Source organism: Emydura macquarii, unplaced genomic scaffold, assembly GCF_026122565.2.
Source record: "Emydura macquarii macquarii isolate MOO-44397 ecotype Brisbane River unplaced genomic scaffold, CSIRO-AGI_Emac_v2 contig_18, whole genome shotgun sequence".
Taxonomy (NCBI): Eukaryota; Metazoa; Chordata; order Testudines; family Chelidae; genus Emydura; species Emydura macquarii.
Genome location: NW_027130155.1, coordinates 5224860 through 5239316, shown reverse-complemented (window position 1 = coordinate 5239316; position 14457 = coordinate 5224860). Strand labels below are relative to the sequence as shown.

Genomic DNA, 14457 nt, shown 5'->3' with positions numbered 1-14457 from the left:
AAGGAACTGAGGGTGGTTTGCCTCTACATTCCTGCATAGCCCCGGTGTCTGGCATGAGGAGGCACAGGATGCATGTGTGGGCCGACCGAGTACTGCCAGCGGAAAAATCTCCGATCAAGGACTTGAGGGGTGCATGCATATCTGAAGTGGAGCACCCATAGCAGGACATACCTTGAAGAACTGCAGTTACTGAACAAGGTGAGTAACATCTTCTTTCCTACTGGATAGCTTACCACAAGTCTCTTTCCACCCCCCCAGTGTTTTCAACCAGGATGGCTGAGATTCCCCATTTCATAAGAGCAAGCCAAATGGTAATTTGTCTTTTGCAGATTGAAGGATACCTGCACCCTTGATCTTTGTTCTTCACCTGAAAACAGGGTCCTTCTCCCCCCTGCTGTTTACTTCTGCCTGTTGATTTCCTTCTGAAATCTCTGCAAACTCTTCATGAACATTTGACTTGTTATGCTAATAAATTTCTGTTGTAAGACACAAAATACACAATGGTCCATCAGGGAGATAAGAGTGTCTCATCTCCTGTCTGGAGAAGTTTGTCTCAGGGCATGCTATGTTTGATTGACTTGCCTTTAAGTGCAAAGCCTAGAGAATATAATTTTCAGCATCCATGCATAAATTTTCATTATTTTCCATATGTGCATCTCACAACAATGATGATGATTAGCGAGACATGCTTTCAGTTGACTTCTTACATTACATTCTTTTGATGATCCCTGTGCTGCTATGTATCCCTGTGCCCTCTGCCAGTTGGCATCAAGAGGTCCTTGGGTGTCACACACTTGTTTTCAAAGTAGGGGTGCTCTACCTCTCATTCTTTAGAGTGTGGTTTTTTTTCCCCCCCCCATTCTGGGGATTTAGTTGAGAGAGCTAAATTTTGAATTACTCATTTTATAAAGCTCATTTTTTTTTTTAACCTTTTTGGTGATGTTTTGATGTATCTTCTCCTTCCCTTCTCTTTTCTATCTGAAACATAAAACAAAACTATGTAGAAATCGTTCAGCATAGTAATTGTGGGGTTGGGTATTTGCCTTTTTGTTAAATTTGCTGCAGAATGTATTGTATTTGAATACTTTTGAGATACTGTTTGAGCTACTCAGTTTCCAAAAATGAGAATACTATGCAGATATCTATTAAAAGAGGAAGAATTGCTATCTTCTAACTGTACTTTTTTAGAAAAAGATACTTCTCTCATTCCTCCAAACTACCACCTCTCTGCATTTGAGGGTTCTACTTTTGAAGCAGTGTGCAATTTTATCTGTCCTTTGAACAAAATATTTTAGAACTTAGACTATTTTAATTTTATAGATGACATTTTTTAGTGAGCTTTGGCTTCTTGTCCAGTTCAGGAATTAATGGGAATTTTCACTTTAGTTTTGCAGGTGTATACTTCTGGTAGTTCTATTTTAAAGTGATGGTGTAACTGACCTGTAGCAACCTAAGTGATAGTGTACTTTATTGAGAACTATAACAAATATAGTTGATAAAAGGTGCATTGGGGTGAAAAATAGAAGAAGGCCTTTGTTTGCCAAAAGTCGAGTAACCTAACCAAACCTTGCTCATTCATCTGTAAATTTCTTAATTTTACAGCAAATTATTGCTGTTTCTAGAACAATTGTATTTTGAACTAGTTCCAGATTATACAGTGTAACTTCACTTTGTTTTGGAATGTGCGCTGATGAAATGAGTTTGTGGTAGCTCCCTGGCTGGAGGTTTTGTTTCCTTTTAAAGAAGTTGTGGTAAAGAGCTATCATCCGGTACCTCTGCATGGTTACAAACATGAAATGTTTGATGTGTTACAAACTCAGTAAAATTGAATGTTGCTGTGACAAATGCAAATATGAAGTAAAATAGTCACCTTCAGAAATGATTATTCATTCTTGATTCTTTGTCAGCTAATAGTAACTTATTGGCAAAAATGGATGATTGATTATTTTTAAGAAACTTTCTCTGATACACATGAATGTTTAACTGAAATAATAAAGTTAACATTGATATGTAGTAAAATGTTCTTCCAAATAGTTTTCTAAAATAATATTTCAAAAGGATTTAAAAGTGTGTGTTTAAAAAGGTGTTTAGTAAGAACATAATTTCATATAGTCACCTTAAAATGCCCCAATAGAAACATTATAAAATCATGAAGACTCCTTTGGCGAGGTGGGTGGTAGTGGTGAGTAAGTGGAGTTGGGGGAGAGAGGGAGAGTGTCCATTTTTACAACTTGTGATATGCTCATAAGTTGTTAAACATGGTAGAAATACATTAAAAAATGGAGAGCAGTGAATAATCTGCTTATAACACAATATGGCAGAAGTCTGTGGAGTAGAATGCTTTGGAATATGCTTCCAAAAGAAAGTGCTTCAGAGAGATGCCCTGAATGGCAACAAATCTACATAGGCCAGTTATGCAGCACTGGATTAGAGTTAGCTTATCATAAACAGAAGAAGAGCAATTCTTAGAAGACAATAATAAAAAACAGCTGTTGTTAAGACAAAATATAAAATATATTGAAAGCCTTTGCATTTTTGTGGAATTGAAGAGTAAATTTATGTTTTAAACTACAATTCACTTTTTTTGGTAGCTGACCCAAACAGTGAATATGAGAAGATAGAATTTGTGAATCTGGTGCTGCTCTTTTGCGAGTTTATTCGACATGACGTTTTCTCCCATGATGCATACATGTGCACTTTAATATCACGTGGAGACTTGTCAGTCACTGCAACCACTCGACCACGCTCACCTACTGGAGAAACTGTGGATGAACACTATTCTAAGGACCATGATGTGAAATTGGAGGTAAAATACACATCTTCCCTTATTTCTCTTGCATTCAAGATTCAGCATTTGTAGCACCCTTTTAAAAGCAAACTTCCATACAAGGAATGCAGCCCTTCAGATCTGATCTGTTAACTGGAAAAAGATGAAAATGAAAATAATCTGTTGTATTTGGAGTCCCAAGCCAAATTCATCTGTGTCTCTTCACTTTGAAATACCCCAGCTGTAGTGCAGGTATAATGAATTCCCTTGAGCTGAAGATAATGATGCAAGGATGTGCTTCTGATACATATACAATCCCAATTGGAATCTGAGTTTCAGGAAAGCTGATGAAACTAAATGGGGAAAGGTTCTCATTAACTTCAGCGTGCTTTACATCATGTCCTTATTTTGCTGAGGTGAAATCATCCTGTATCACTGTCCATGTAAAACCAATGGCCTGTTTCTTGCGAGTTTCCCCAGTTTCCTTTTCAGCTCCAACATTCTCACAGCCAGATTGAAACTTGAGGACATAGGGTATGTTTGAATTATGTCTGTGGTGTCCACAGGGACATGTGCACCAGAGGAATACTATCCCTCAGGGGAGGGCAGGCAGCAATACTGGTGGAAGCAGTTTTGAGTTCTATCGTGGTCCCCATGAGCAGAGTCACCCTAAGAAATATGCTGATTCTTGGCGAACAAGATGTGTATCCATCTTTGTTTCCACTTCAACCAGTTTGCCCTTGATTATCTTTGGTATATGGGTATGAATTAGAAAACGTTTTTTATAAATTAGGGAATACTGTGAGTATTGACAGTAGGAATGGTTTGTTTTTGCCTGATTTTGAATAACAAAAAATTTAATTTTCAAATGGGTTCAATGTTTGTGTTTATGATGAATCAAATCACAGTTTCCATTATAATCTGACTGTTTGTTTCTCTCTCTGATGATTATTAGGAACATAGTATTATGGAACATATGGGCATTGACTCAGGAACCAATAATATTTTTGATGACGTAGACAAGAGTGACTTTAAGACAGATTTTGGTTCGGAGTTTCCAGTAGGTTTAATGTTTTTGATTTTCTGCACAATATCCATTTCTTTGCCCCTTGCTTGCAATTTGCACCAAAAATGTGTTCTCCATGATCCTGAACTAGAACTATCTTATTTTTGTTATATGGCCCATATTATTTTATTTCCAATCCTTGTACTGTTACAGGTATTGCATCATATCTCCATTCATCCACATGTTACAGCATCCATTCATTTCTACATTGGGGAGTTCTCATTGATTTCCACAGTTATCCCTTAAGCCATCTTCTGTATATCAGATCACTGCTTGTCTTAAATACACACTGTACAAATACTTGGGGTGATATTGTGTAATATATTTTTAAAATGTCAAGCCTAATTCTCTAATCTCATGATGGTTCCTGAGCATCTCAACTGAGGACAGATAGTTACGCTCGTGTAAGATGAGTTCAAATAGGAGCCTAATCAAGCTTATCATACAGTGGCTGAATTTTGAATGTTTCAGTTACAGTACACTTAAACATTTGTTTTACATGACTTAGATCTTTTCTCCAATGCCTGGGGAGTCTTGTGAGAACGTGAACTCTTCTTTAGACAGAAGAATTTCAATGAACAGTGAGAAGTCAGTGAAAAGGGACAAACTGAGAGAACTAATTTTCCCATCCAGTTATGACCTCCTTCGCCATTTGCAATATGCAACACACTTCCCTATACCTCTGGTAAGTTAGCTCTTTACATTTTAATTTTATATGTAAATGTATAGATTGAAGATGGAAAAGCACTTTGATAAAATAATAGAACTTCATGTTCTTGGAGGGTGAGATTTATTACTTGGCAGAGGTCTGGGGCACCACTAAAGCTTCTGTTAATCCTCAGTCCTGCTTAAATGTTGAAGGTGCTAGATCGATGGGTGTAGGATTTACAACAGTCCCTTATTAGAAGTGACATCCCTTATTTATTCATCTCTGTACAAAAACATTGGGAGTTGCTGAGTGTTGCAAAAAGCAGTGAGAAATAACCTGGGTTAATGTAGGTGAACATTGCTTGCTTGCTTGTTTTATTTATTTATTGTGATTATGATGATGATATTGGGAGGAGGATTGGGGCAGTGATGCTAAGAAAACAGTCCCTTATTTTTGAAATACAATGTTGGCAATCAGTAGGTGAATGTAGTATAAATACTTAAATATAATGCAAAGCTTATTTTACTTCGATTTGTGGAAATTCCCAGGATTCCCTGGAGTAGTTTTTTTTGTTTTGTTTTGTTTTGTTCTCCCACCCCTCCCTGCTCTCCTTCCTGGAAAAAACTGGTTATGTCAAATGTGGCCATTTAAACAAATATATGCAGCAATGCCACTAAGACTGGTTAACAGGTGTTAACTTCATATTAATATTAGTCTTTACTATTTGTTTCATTCTGAAGAATTCTGTGTTCTTTAGGTTTCCTATAACAGGTAATTTTAAAAAGAAAAGTTACTTCTTTTTCTGGTTTCTTCTTGGTAATGATGATGGAATATATTTTAAATTCTAGAAAACATGTGTTTAAAAATTAGGTTTATTGTACTTTATTATATTTTGTTGACTAGAACTTTCTACTGCCCCCACCTGTGGATTTAGGTGAACAATATGTGTTCCTGCATTAAGAATAAGATTTCTACGCTCCTCCCAAATGACTCAATAGGCTTTATTTGGAGAACTGTATGGATCTTGGAGGGACAGAAACCTCATCTTGCCAATGCAGTGTAGTTTTGTTATCCTCTGCCTCGATGCCAGTACAGTCTGTGTTGCAATTAAAGCTGCACTCTAGACACAGTTCCTATAAAAGTGTTTGCAACTGAGGACTTAATGGCCTAGCCTGCCTCTCCCTGGGCCTGTCCCCAAACTTCTGTGATAGACGCTATGCTGACTCTGCATGACCATCCCTGCCGCAGCTTGCCCATGCAGAGTCGTCCTCCCCTCCCCTTTTGTCTATCGAGTCCACAGCTGCCCTCGCCTATGGTGGCTCTACTAAAGTGAAGACATTCAGCAGCACCTGCTACAATGAGTAACTGACCCAAAAAAGATTGTAGTTACAGTTACAGTGGCACTAATTTTATTCTTAATCCTGTTGTGCAATGCATTGTATTACTATGCAGGAATGCTAACCACTCCTGGGGCACAAGATAATACAAGATATGGCAAGGTTCTTTTTTGGTTGTTTTCTATTCCAGTGAGCTTTCCGGGTAGTTGTTTAGCTACAGACATATGCATATGAAGTAATAACATATGGTGATATGCTAGAGGAAGAATATGGGTACTGCATTAGAATACTCATGTAGGGGTTATGGATCAAATAAGCAATTACACTGAACATAAAACTGGGTACTGTTAGTCATTGGAATTTTCATTTTCTGTAGAATCAGTTGACTGCTGTCTGATTAATTTACTGGTACATAGGTAACAGTTTTTCTATTTCATTTACTGAGTCATAATTGACAGTATAGCTGAGAAATAAGGAGATCAGAATGTATAAGATTAATAATGGTGAAATGTGTAGGACTGAAGAATTAATGTAGGGTTTTCTTCCTTGAGTTTTTCTCTCTCTCTTTTTTTTTTTTTTTTAAATTAAAGGGCATATAACTGTATACTCTTGAGAAATGAAGGGAGCTAGTTGACATGTATCTGCACACCCAGAAAACCCAACCATCCCAACACATTCCCTTGTTGGCAACTTCCGGAGAGTGGCCAAATACTGCATAAGTTTGGAGGCTGAGCATGTCTCAGTCTAGAAATGTTCACTCAAAACATAGGAAAACTGACGTAATTTAAAAAGACAATACAAAATCACACCAACTATTGTAGTTCTCAAATCAAGAGGTAAAATGTGATATGACCCCTATAATAATCTCTTCTTTTAAAAAAACTAGAAGCTTCGGGTTGAATTTTCTTACTCTTAAATTCTTGCTCTTAGACTGTTGGATGAGCTATCTGTCCAGAGTCATTCTGGGTGCTTGTTTACAGATGGGCAAAATGCGAATGCATTTTGCAGATCAGTAAATGAAGACAATCTCGTTTTTGTTATATTTCTGAAGTATTTTTGATTTACCATTAGAATGGATCCAGACTGGTAACAACTTGTATTTGTCTTTGATTATTGGGTGTTTAAGACTTTTTATTTTCTAAATGTCTTAGATGTTAATGCCACTTAGCTGTTTTGTCGCTGTTGTTTTTCTTTAAAAAGTTTTATAAAAATCAGGAACATACAAAAAGAAAAATTGAATATTTTACATTCTGTGCAGTTTGTATGGACTTGTCTGTCTTGTATGTCTGTCTGGACTTGTATTTTGTCCAATTTACCCCCATTTAACCCGAGAAGTTTACTCTAGCAACTTACATATTACCATAATTTTAATACTCAGTTAAGTAGCAAAATGGGAAAGAAAGTGAGTATTACAAGATAAAAAAATTATTTGTAAGTGACTCGGGGTGCGATATAAGCTGATACAGTACATTTTAAATCAGTGCAGCTTAAAATCACTTTCTAGAGAAAGTAGTGTCTTTTGAAATGTGGTTAGGTTAATTATGGCTGTGAAAAGTTTTTGCAGCTTATCATTTGCTGTTGAGCATGTTCTTCCTTGATTATGCCGAGTAAATTTAATACATTACCATATGTATTCTAGATTGAGGAATCCTGGACTCACCTTTATTAAATGTTTGAATCTTTTTGATAAATTGCATTATAAAACAACAAGTTTGGATCATACTTCATTGGTATTTTTTGTGTAGGTCTTCAGTATCACTATAAGTTCTTAATTAAGCTGTCCGTTAAAATATTCCTATAACTAGTATCAGGTCTTCTGATAGCCCAGAACTGTGTTATATTCCAAATCAGTGTATGAAGCTGTAAAATAATAAGGTGAGCCAGAATCCATTATTAAGCTTTCCTTCTGTCCAAGGTTAGGGTTTGGCAGTAATTTTATTTACCTTGTTAGAACCATGTTCAGGAAACACAAAAGCAGATACACTACATGTGCACACATAGCATAGGTAATCTAGGCTGAAATACTATAGTACTTTTGTATACAATGTGCATCTTTTTCAGTGTTCTCCTTCTTCTGTGAGAGCCTTTGTTTCTTTATGTGCTGTAAAAGTCTCAGTAATTTTCAGTCTAAAAGTCTTGGAAAGATAAAAATACAAAATAGGATCAAAACAGAGATTTGACACTGCAAACAGCAGGGTGGATTCCTTTGCTTTAAAGAGGGATTGTTTCAGAAGGCAGTCAGTGATAGCATCATTCTGGCTCAAAGTATAGGGAATCCGAACAATGTGGTAAGGAACGAAACAGATAATGTAGCCTGCTGTTACTAACAGTATATTTACCTGGGCTTTCTTGACATTTGCATAACTCTCACTGTATTTGTTTCGGTAAAGTTGTCTGACAACAAGAAAATTGGAAATAAGGATCATGGCTGAAAAATTCAGGAATATTGCTGTACATATGAAATTAGTAAACACATGCCAATCTTTTCCAAATTTTGTTTTTAAATCAATACACCCCACAGTAGGCTTTTGTTCTATTTCTTTGATTGGAATCACCATGTTAGGCACCATCATAAGGAGAACCATTATCCATACAACTGCAGATAACATCTTGGCGAACCCGGGTTCTTGGATTCGATAAACCTTAGAATTGTGCATTAGCTGAAGGCAGCGGTCCATGCTTACAAATCCCAAAAATATGATTGATAAATACATGTTAATATAAATGAGGCAAGCTGTGACTTGGCAGTGGAATATCCTCAGTTTCCAGGGAGCAATATCTAAGTCAACAATTATTTTAACTGGCAATGCCAGAGTCAACAGGAAGTCAGCTGTTAAGAGGTTAATTAGATAGATGCTCATACATTTTTGTTTCTGATCCTTTTGAGTGAATGCCCAGAGGGCAAAACAACTCCCAATAAATCCAATGAGGAAAATTAAGTAGTAAAAATAGGTAAATGGTTCCAGTTGTGTGTAGACACTGCAATTTGAAATATTGCTTAAGGACATTTTAATTATCTTGTAGAAAAGTAAGGTGTGTTTTTCTCCTTAAAGATAGCCAGAATCTAAAAAAAGGAGAAAAGTAAAACATTAGGAGATGATCAATGTGAGAATTTTGTTCCAGTATAATTTCATAAAAATGTGTGATTAGACTTGGTAATGATTTTCGTGAAATTGAAATATATGTACCTCCCCGTGTCTGACATGGCGCACATTAAGTTGCATGGGTTTCATTAATGTTTAAGCAATTTCTTGAAATATCTTGCAAACACTTATGCTTGAGTACCTTCACTTGTGTGAGCCGTCTATTTAAGTGAATGGGACTATTTGTGTGCGTAAAGTTACTTGTGTGTTTGCAGCAGACCTGGCCCTAGAGGTTTTTCTCCTCAGGATGGAAAACATTTTCAGTGCCCCCAGCAGCTGAACCAAAAAACAAACCCCAAAATAAAACCACACAATACAAGATGAATAGAGCAGCAAAATAAATAGGCCTAGTGGTGTGCTTCCCCTCACCTGACGGTGGTTTGACACCCCTACCTGTTGGGACTCAGGGTGATCACCTGTCCCCAAGACTGGCCCTGGTTTTGCTGATCGGAGACCTAGTTAGTTAATTGGAGCCACATTAAAATGTAAGTTTTTAAAAAAGATGACACACTTACTTAAAAAAAACAAACACACAAATGAACAAAAAAACTCACAACAAGTTAAGTTAATGTTTGTAAAAATATTTTATATATAAAAATATTATAGGAATAGTAAATATTAATAATAATCTGTCAAAAGCAATATAAGGGTCTATCCAACAGGAAGAGACAGCAGAGTACCTGTACTCAGTACTAAATATTTCTAAAACTGCTGATTCTTCTAGTTGAACAAAAGAGAAATATATTTGATGAATATTTTATGTAGTTAAGAAAACCATTAAAAAAAACTGTCAGTCATTTGTTTGCTTCATATTTTTGGGCTTCATTGGATATTTAGGGAAAGGAAAGTATTTACTTAGATGGAAACCTAAATATTATTTTTTAACTACCTGAAACTATCATTGTACATCAGTATTTTTTTTCAGCTACACTGGCATTAACTTTAGTTGGAACATGTGGACTGGAGAGGAAATGAGTGTGTTAAAGTTTCTGAGAAACAAGACGGAAACAAGTCTTAGAATAACAGCTGAACTGTAACAGCTTCCTATTAATATAGTACAGTCATTATTTGCTAAATTCTGTTTGTTTTAGTGATCAAACATAATTCTAGGTTAACTGTTGCCTGAGTAGTAACAATTAACAATGAGTCAATATATAGTATAACTTAATCATTTGGTCTGTGTGTGTTGTTTATATAAAAATGCAAATATTTGAAACTACTTAGTGCCTAGAAATGGAATACAATCTGTAACATTATTATGATCATCCTTATGCAAATGGAGAATATTGCTGTCCAAAAAAAGATTATTAATCTGAGATCAAATTAAGTTGAATGCCCACAAGGTACAGAGGAAATAGTTGGTTTTGTTCCTGAGCTAACAGAAAGTGGGAGCCAAACTCCCGATATATGAGTGAATTAGTGGTGTCATTTCACAATGACCATTTTACTTGGTTTCAGATGAGCTGTGGAGTGACCTGTATCTAGTGCTCTTTGGCTCAGGAGACAGCCCTATTGGAGGCCTTTTTTATGTGAAAGCAGGGTCTCCCAAGGGCAGGACATTCAAAATGGTTAAAACAAAGTAACAATATGTGCAGTGAAAAATATTAGTATGTTTAATATTTAACCTATTAGCATATTATTTAGTATTTTATACAATATATTTACCTAGATGTATATGGACATATTTAAACACATAAAAAGCATTTAAAATACATACCTGCCTTTTTAGATTCTGGAGCCTCATAGGCGTGAGAAGAAAGTTGGTAAAATGCTTGATTAGTCTCAGTAGGCAGTCACATTCTCAACTGATATGTTAATCTTTTCCCCTTTGTGCGTCAGCCTGTTTTTAAAAGAAATGTCTGTGGTTTTTAAATGTGTAGATTGACGTAATTAAAACCAGCACTCAAATTAGTAAACCACATGGAAGTTACCTAAAGGGGTCATGATAGAAAAATGTAAGTGTTCACGGAACAATCCAAAGCTTCTGTTTTTTTCTTTGGGAGAAGATGTTCTAGAACAATATTTTCTTGAACTGACGGCAAACTAACTGCTGCTGTTATGGGGCCATACCTTGCACAGACCTCTACACCTTTTAATATCCATTGATTTCAGTGAGATGTTGAGGGCACATTGCAATTTGCAGGATGAAAACGAAATAAGCTGTGTGCGTAGAAGGCATCCAGTGAAAGAATGGAATTATAAACTCTGCTATGCTATTTTACCTCTTTGCCTCAGAGGACCTGTGTTGGACCATCAACGATGCCATGCACTTGTTAATATGTTGGAATAAAACTTAAGGTTAACAAACATTGATTTAAGTGAAAATGAAGGATTAGTGGCTTCCTGAGCACAAAACTGTAACCTATTTTAAGACCTAAACCTGAACTGAAACTTTGAGCTTGCCTAGATGATGTGTGATTTTTAAAGTGCGCTAACATGCTGGGTTCTAACTGCCCTGTGTAGACTCTGCTGGTGCCCTTTAAAAGAGTGGTTCTCAATCAGGGGTACGCAGCGGTCTTCCATTAACTCATCTAGATGTTTGCCTAGTTTCACAACAGGCTACTTAAAAAGCACTAGCAAAGTCAGTACAAACTAAAATTTCAGACAGATAATGACTTGTTTATATTGCTCTACATATACTATACATTGAAATGTAAGTACAATACTTATATTCCAATTGATCCATTTTATAATTATATGGTGATAATGAGAAAGTAAGCAATTTTCAGTAATAGTGTGCTGTGACACTCTTTTGTATTTTTGTCTGATTTTCGAAGCAGGTAGTTCTTAAGTGAGGTGAAACTTGGGGGTACACAACACAAATCAGACTCCTGAAAGGGGTATAGTAGTTTGGAAAGGTTGAGAGCCACTGCTCTAAAAGGTATCCTCGTTCACGTTAATGTAGTCCAAACACTCATGTGAAGTAGGTACCGTTTTAGAGTCTGCCAGCATGGTCTATACGGGGCAATTAGAGCCCAGCATGTTAGTGAATTTTATAATTCACACACTCGTGGCATGCTTTGCTGTGCTGTGTAGGGAAGCCTTGTCACACATTCACTTGGATTCCCCTTTCTTCCCCACACTTTTGAATGTCTTGCACTTTCAAGTTATAACTGGAACTAGAAGAATTAGAAGTGCGGGTATACTATACTTAAGGGCTGGTTTTATCGCGTGTGATTTGAAACCAGGAGCAGAAGTGTAAGAAATCTTATGAGTATAAGTCTTTTCTTGCAAGAGTTACAGTCCGGTTTGCAGACTTAAAACATTTTAGGTGCGTCTAGTAAGCATCTGGATGTCTTTTTGAACCAAATCAAAGTTCCAAACCTTCTGAGGTTTGTCCAGTCACAACAAAAGATAGATGGGTTGAGAGGGCAGCAAAAATCTTCATATTTGCTTTTTGGAACTGGAGGAAACAACCCAGACAGTAGAACAAGACACTGAATTTAGACTAGTGGCCTGTGATACTGACAACAGTATAGAGCAGTGTTTCTCAACTTTTTTGATACCAGGTACCGGCTTCCTATACTGTGTCAGGGAGATCTCAGGGACTGGTGCCGATCTATGGACTGGTTGTTGAGAAACACTGGTATAGAGAAACTAAAATGTATAGCAAACTCGCTGCATTTATAGCTGAGAGAATCATCAAGATCTCTCAGAAAGTTTGAATGACATGCCAAATGGAAGTAGCTACTACTATCAACAAAAATACCCTTATTTCTTAGAGTTGGGAAAAAACCTTTGCAAAGAAACCACGCTGTGTGTCTAGTTTCATGCTTAGTCAGAAATTCAAAACTCAGACCCTGTTTATCACAATGTTTGCAAAGGTTCATAAACTTTTTGAGTGATCCTGGATTCAGTTTTGAGCAAATGTGGGCTGATTTATGGCTTTCCACCCAAATCATGCAGAATTGGTGATTTCATGTTTTTGACATGAAATCCAGTGTGCTCAAATTAATTTTATTTTAAGATTTTGGGATTCATGTTGAACCCAAATCTCAGAGAAATTCCCCAGTTTCTAAAAGTAGAAGAATCCCCCTGGATCCAAAAGGAGCGAAATCTCTCTAGTTTCCTGAAATCTTTCTACTTATTCAGGAGAGGAGAAGGCATGGAATTACAGTACCTCCAAATTAATAAAAATGCAATTTATATATATATATATATTTATATTTATTGTCCTCGTTTCTGGATCAGCATCCCCTCAGCATGTTCCGCTGCTTGTCAGTCATTGAAAAAATCAGTGGGGTTCATATATGAACTTTGTACCATGATCAGTGACTAAGCTATCCAGTGGTATCAAGACACTTTCATTTTAGGCCCCCTTCTAGGAGACAATACATCACAGGTCAAAGCCTTTTGTGTAGGAGGAAAGGCTAAGACTTCCTGGGAAGTTCTTGGTGGGCAGGTGACTGCTTCAGTCACAGGGGTTCACTTTTGCCATGCTTGTTGCTGTCCTGAATCCCGGAAGGATCTCTCTTGCTTGTCTTTTGCCATGCACTTTTAAAGATGGACTGTGTGAGAGTAGGAAACACAGGTAGGTCTGTAATACAGAACAATGCACAGATAGGCAGAAGGCTGGCAAAATGATGGTTAGGTAAGCTGAAAACAGTATTAGAATGGCTGTATTGGTGGACAAGGGCAGTATGAAATGGAGATTCATATGGCATTTTGGTAAAGGGAGAGTTACAAGACCACTTACACAGTTGCACAACCACATTACATGTGCAACCCTGCTACTGTTGGGATGCAGGAAAGCAACATACTCAGAAGCTTGTTCAGGCCTCAGAAACAGAGTGGTCTTGCAGGGCCTTCACAGGGTGAGTTACTTGTGGGATGAATTTGGCCCATTGTCTTTGGATCCTTGTCTTACGTACAATGTAAAGTTGTATTATTTAATGTTAATATAGATGTCACTTTTCGATTTCTCTCAGCTGTGTGTGTGTGTGGGGGGGGGGAGGGGGGTGAGTTGCCTAACTGCAGAGTGTGCGTGCGTGCGCGCGCGCGCCTGCGCAATGTTGGAAGACACCCACCTAGGAGCTGGCAACTGTCATGCTAATGCAGTTTAAGAAATTTGAAATTGACATTTGTGTTTGTAACATTAAAATATAGAAAGATTTTTTTTCTATTATATATACACAGAGAGTGTGTGTGTTTGAAAATGTAATTTAATGAGGAGTTGGGAAATCTTTATTTTTAATCCTGGAATTTATCTTGATATTTAAATATTTACATGGTCTTAGGTGGTGATCACTCTTGCGGATGTACTAAGTGCTTTTATTCTTTCAGCCAGTTATTATGAGAGCTGAGTTTTTAATATAAACATCAGAAACCCAATAATCAGAGCAACAATAAAAATGAGTCCTGGAACTTTCCTTTATCCCTTTCCCACATCCATCTTTGTGATTACAAGGACACCGTTTTTAGTCATGAAGCTTAAGGAGAATCGTTGAGAAATTTTATTACCAGCATTCAACCAGGCAATTCTTATGGAGGTTCTT

The 14457-nt window shown here is 36.8% G+C and overlaps 2 protein-coding genes across 2 annotated transcripts in view; one reads left to right on the top strand and one right to left on the bottom strand.

Moving 5' to 3' along the window:
- Positions 1 to 14457, top strand: part of MED12L (mediator complex subunit 12L) — a 266607-nt gene that overhangs the window by 66077 nt on the left and 186073 nt on the right. The window contains exons 13-15 of the mRNA XM_067551717.1: positions 2592 to 2806; positions 3723 to 3827; positions 4342 to 4518. Of these exons, the coding sequence (XP_067407818.1) occupies positions 2592 to 2806; positions 3723 to 3827; positions 4342 to 4518 (497 nt within the window). The remainder of the gene's footprint in view (positions 1 to 2591; positions 2807 to 3722; positions 3828 to 4341; positions 4519 to 14457) is intronic.
- GPR171 (G protein-coupled receptor 171) lies at positions 7525 to 10762 on the bottom strand. The gene is made up of 2 exons (XM_067551597.1): positions 10680 to 10762; positions 7525 to 8883 (listed from the first exon to the last, which is right to left on the bottom strand). Exon 2 carries the CDS (start codon positions 8825 to 8827, stop codon positions 7877 to 7879), a length of 951 nt encoding a protein of 316 aa, XP_067407698.1. The 5' UTR covers positions 8828 to 8883; positions 10680 to 10762; the 3' UTR covers positions 7525 to 7876.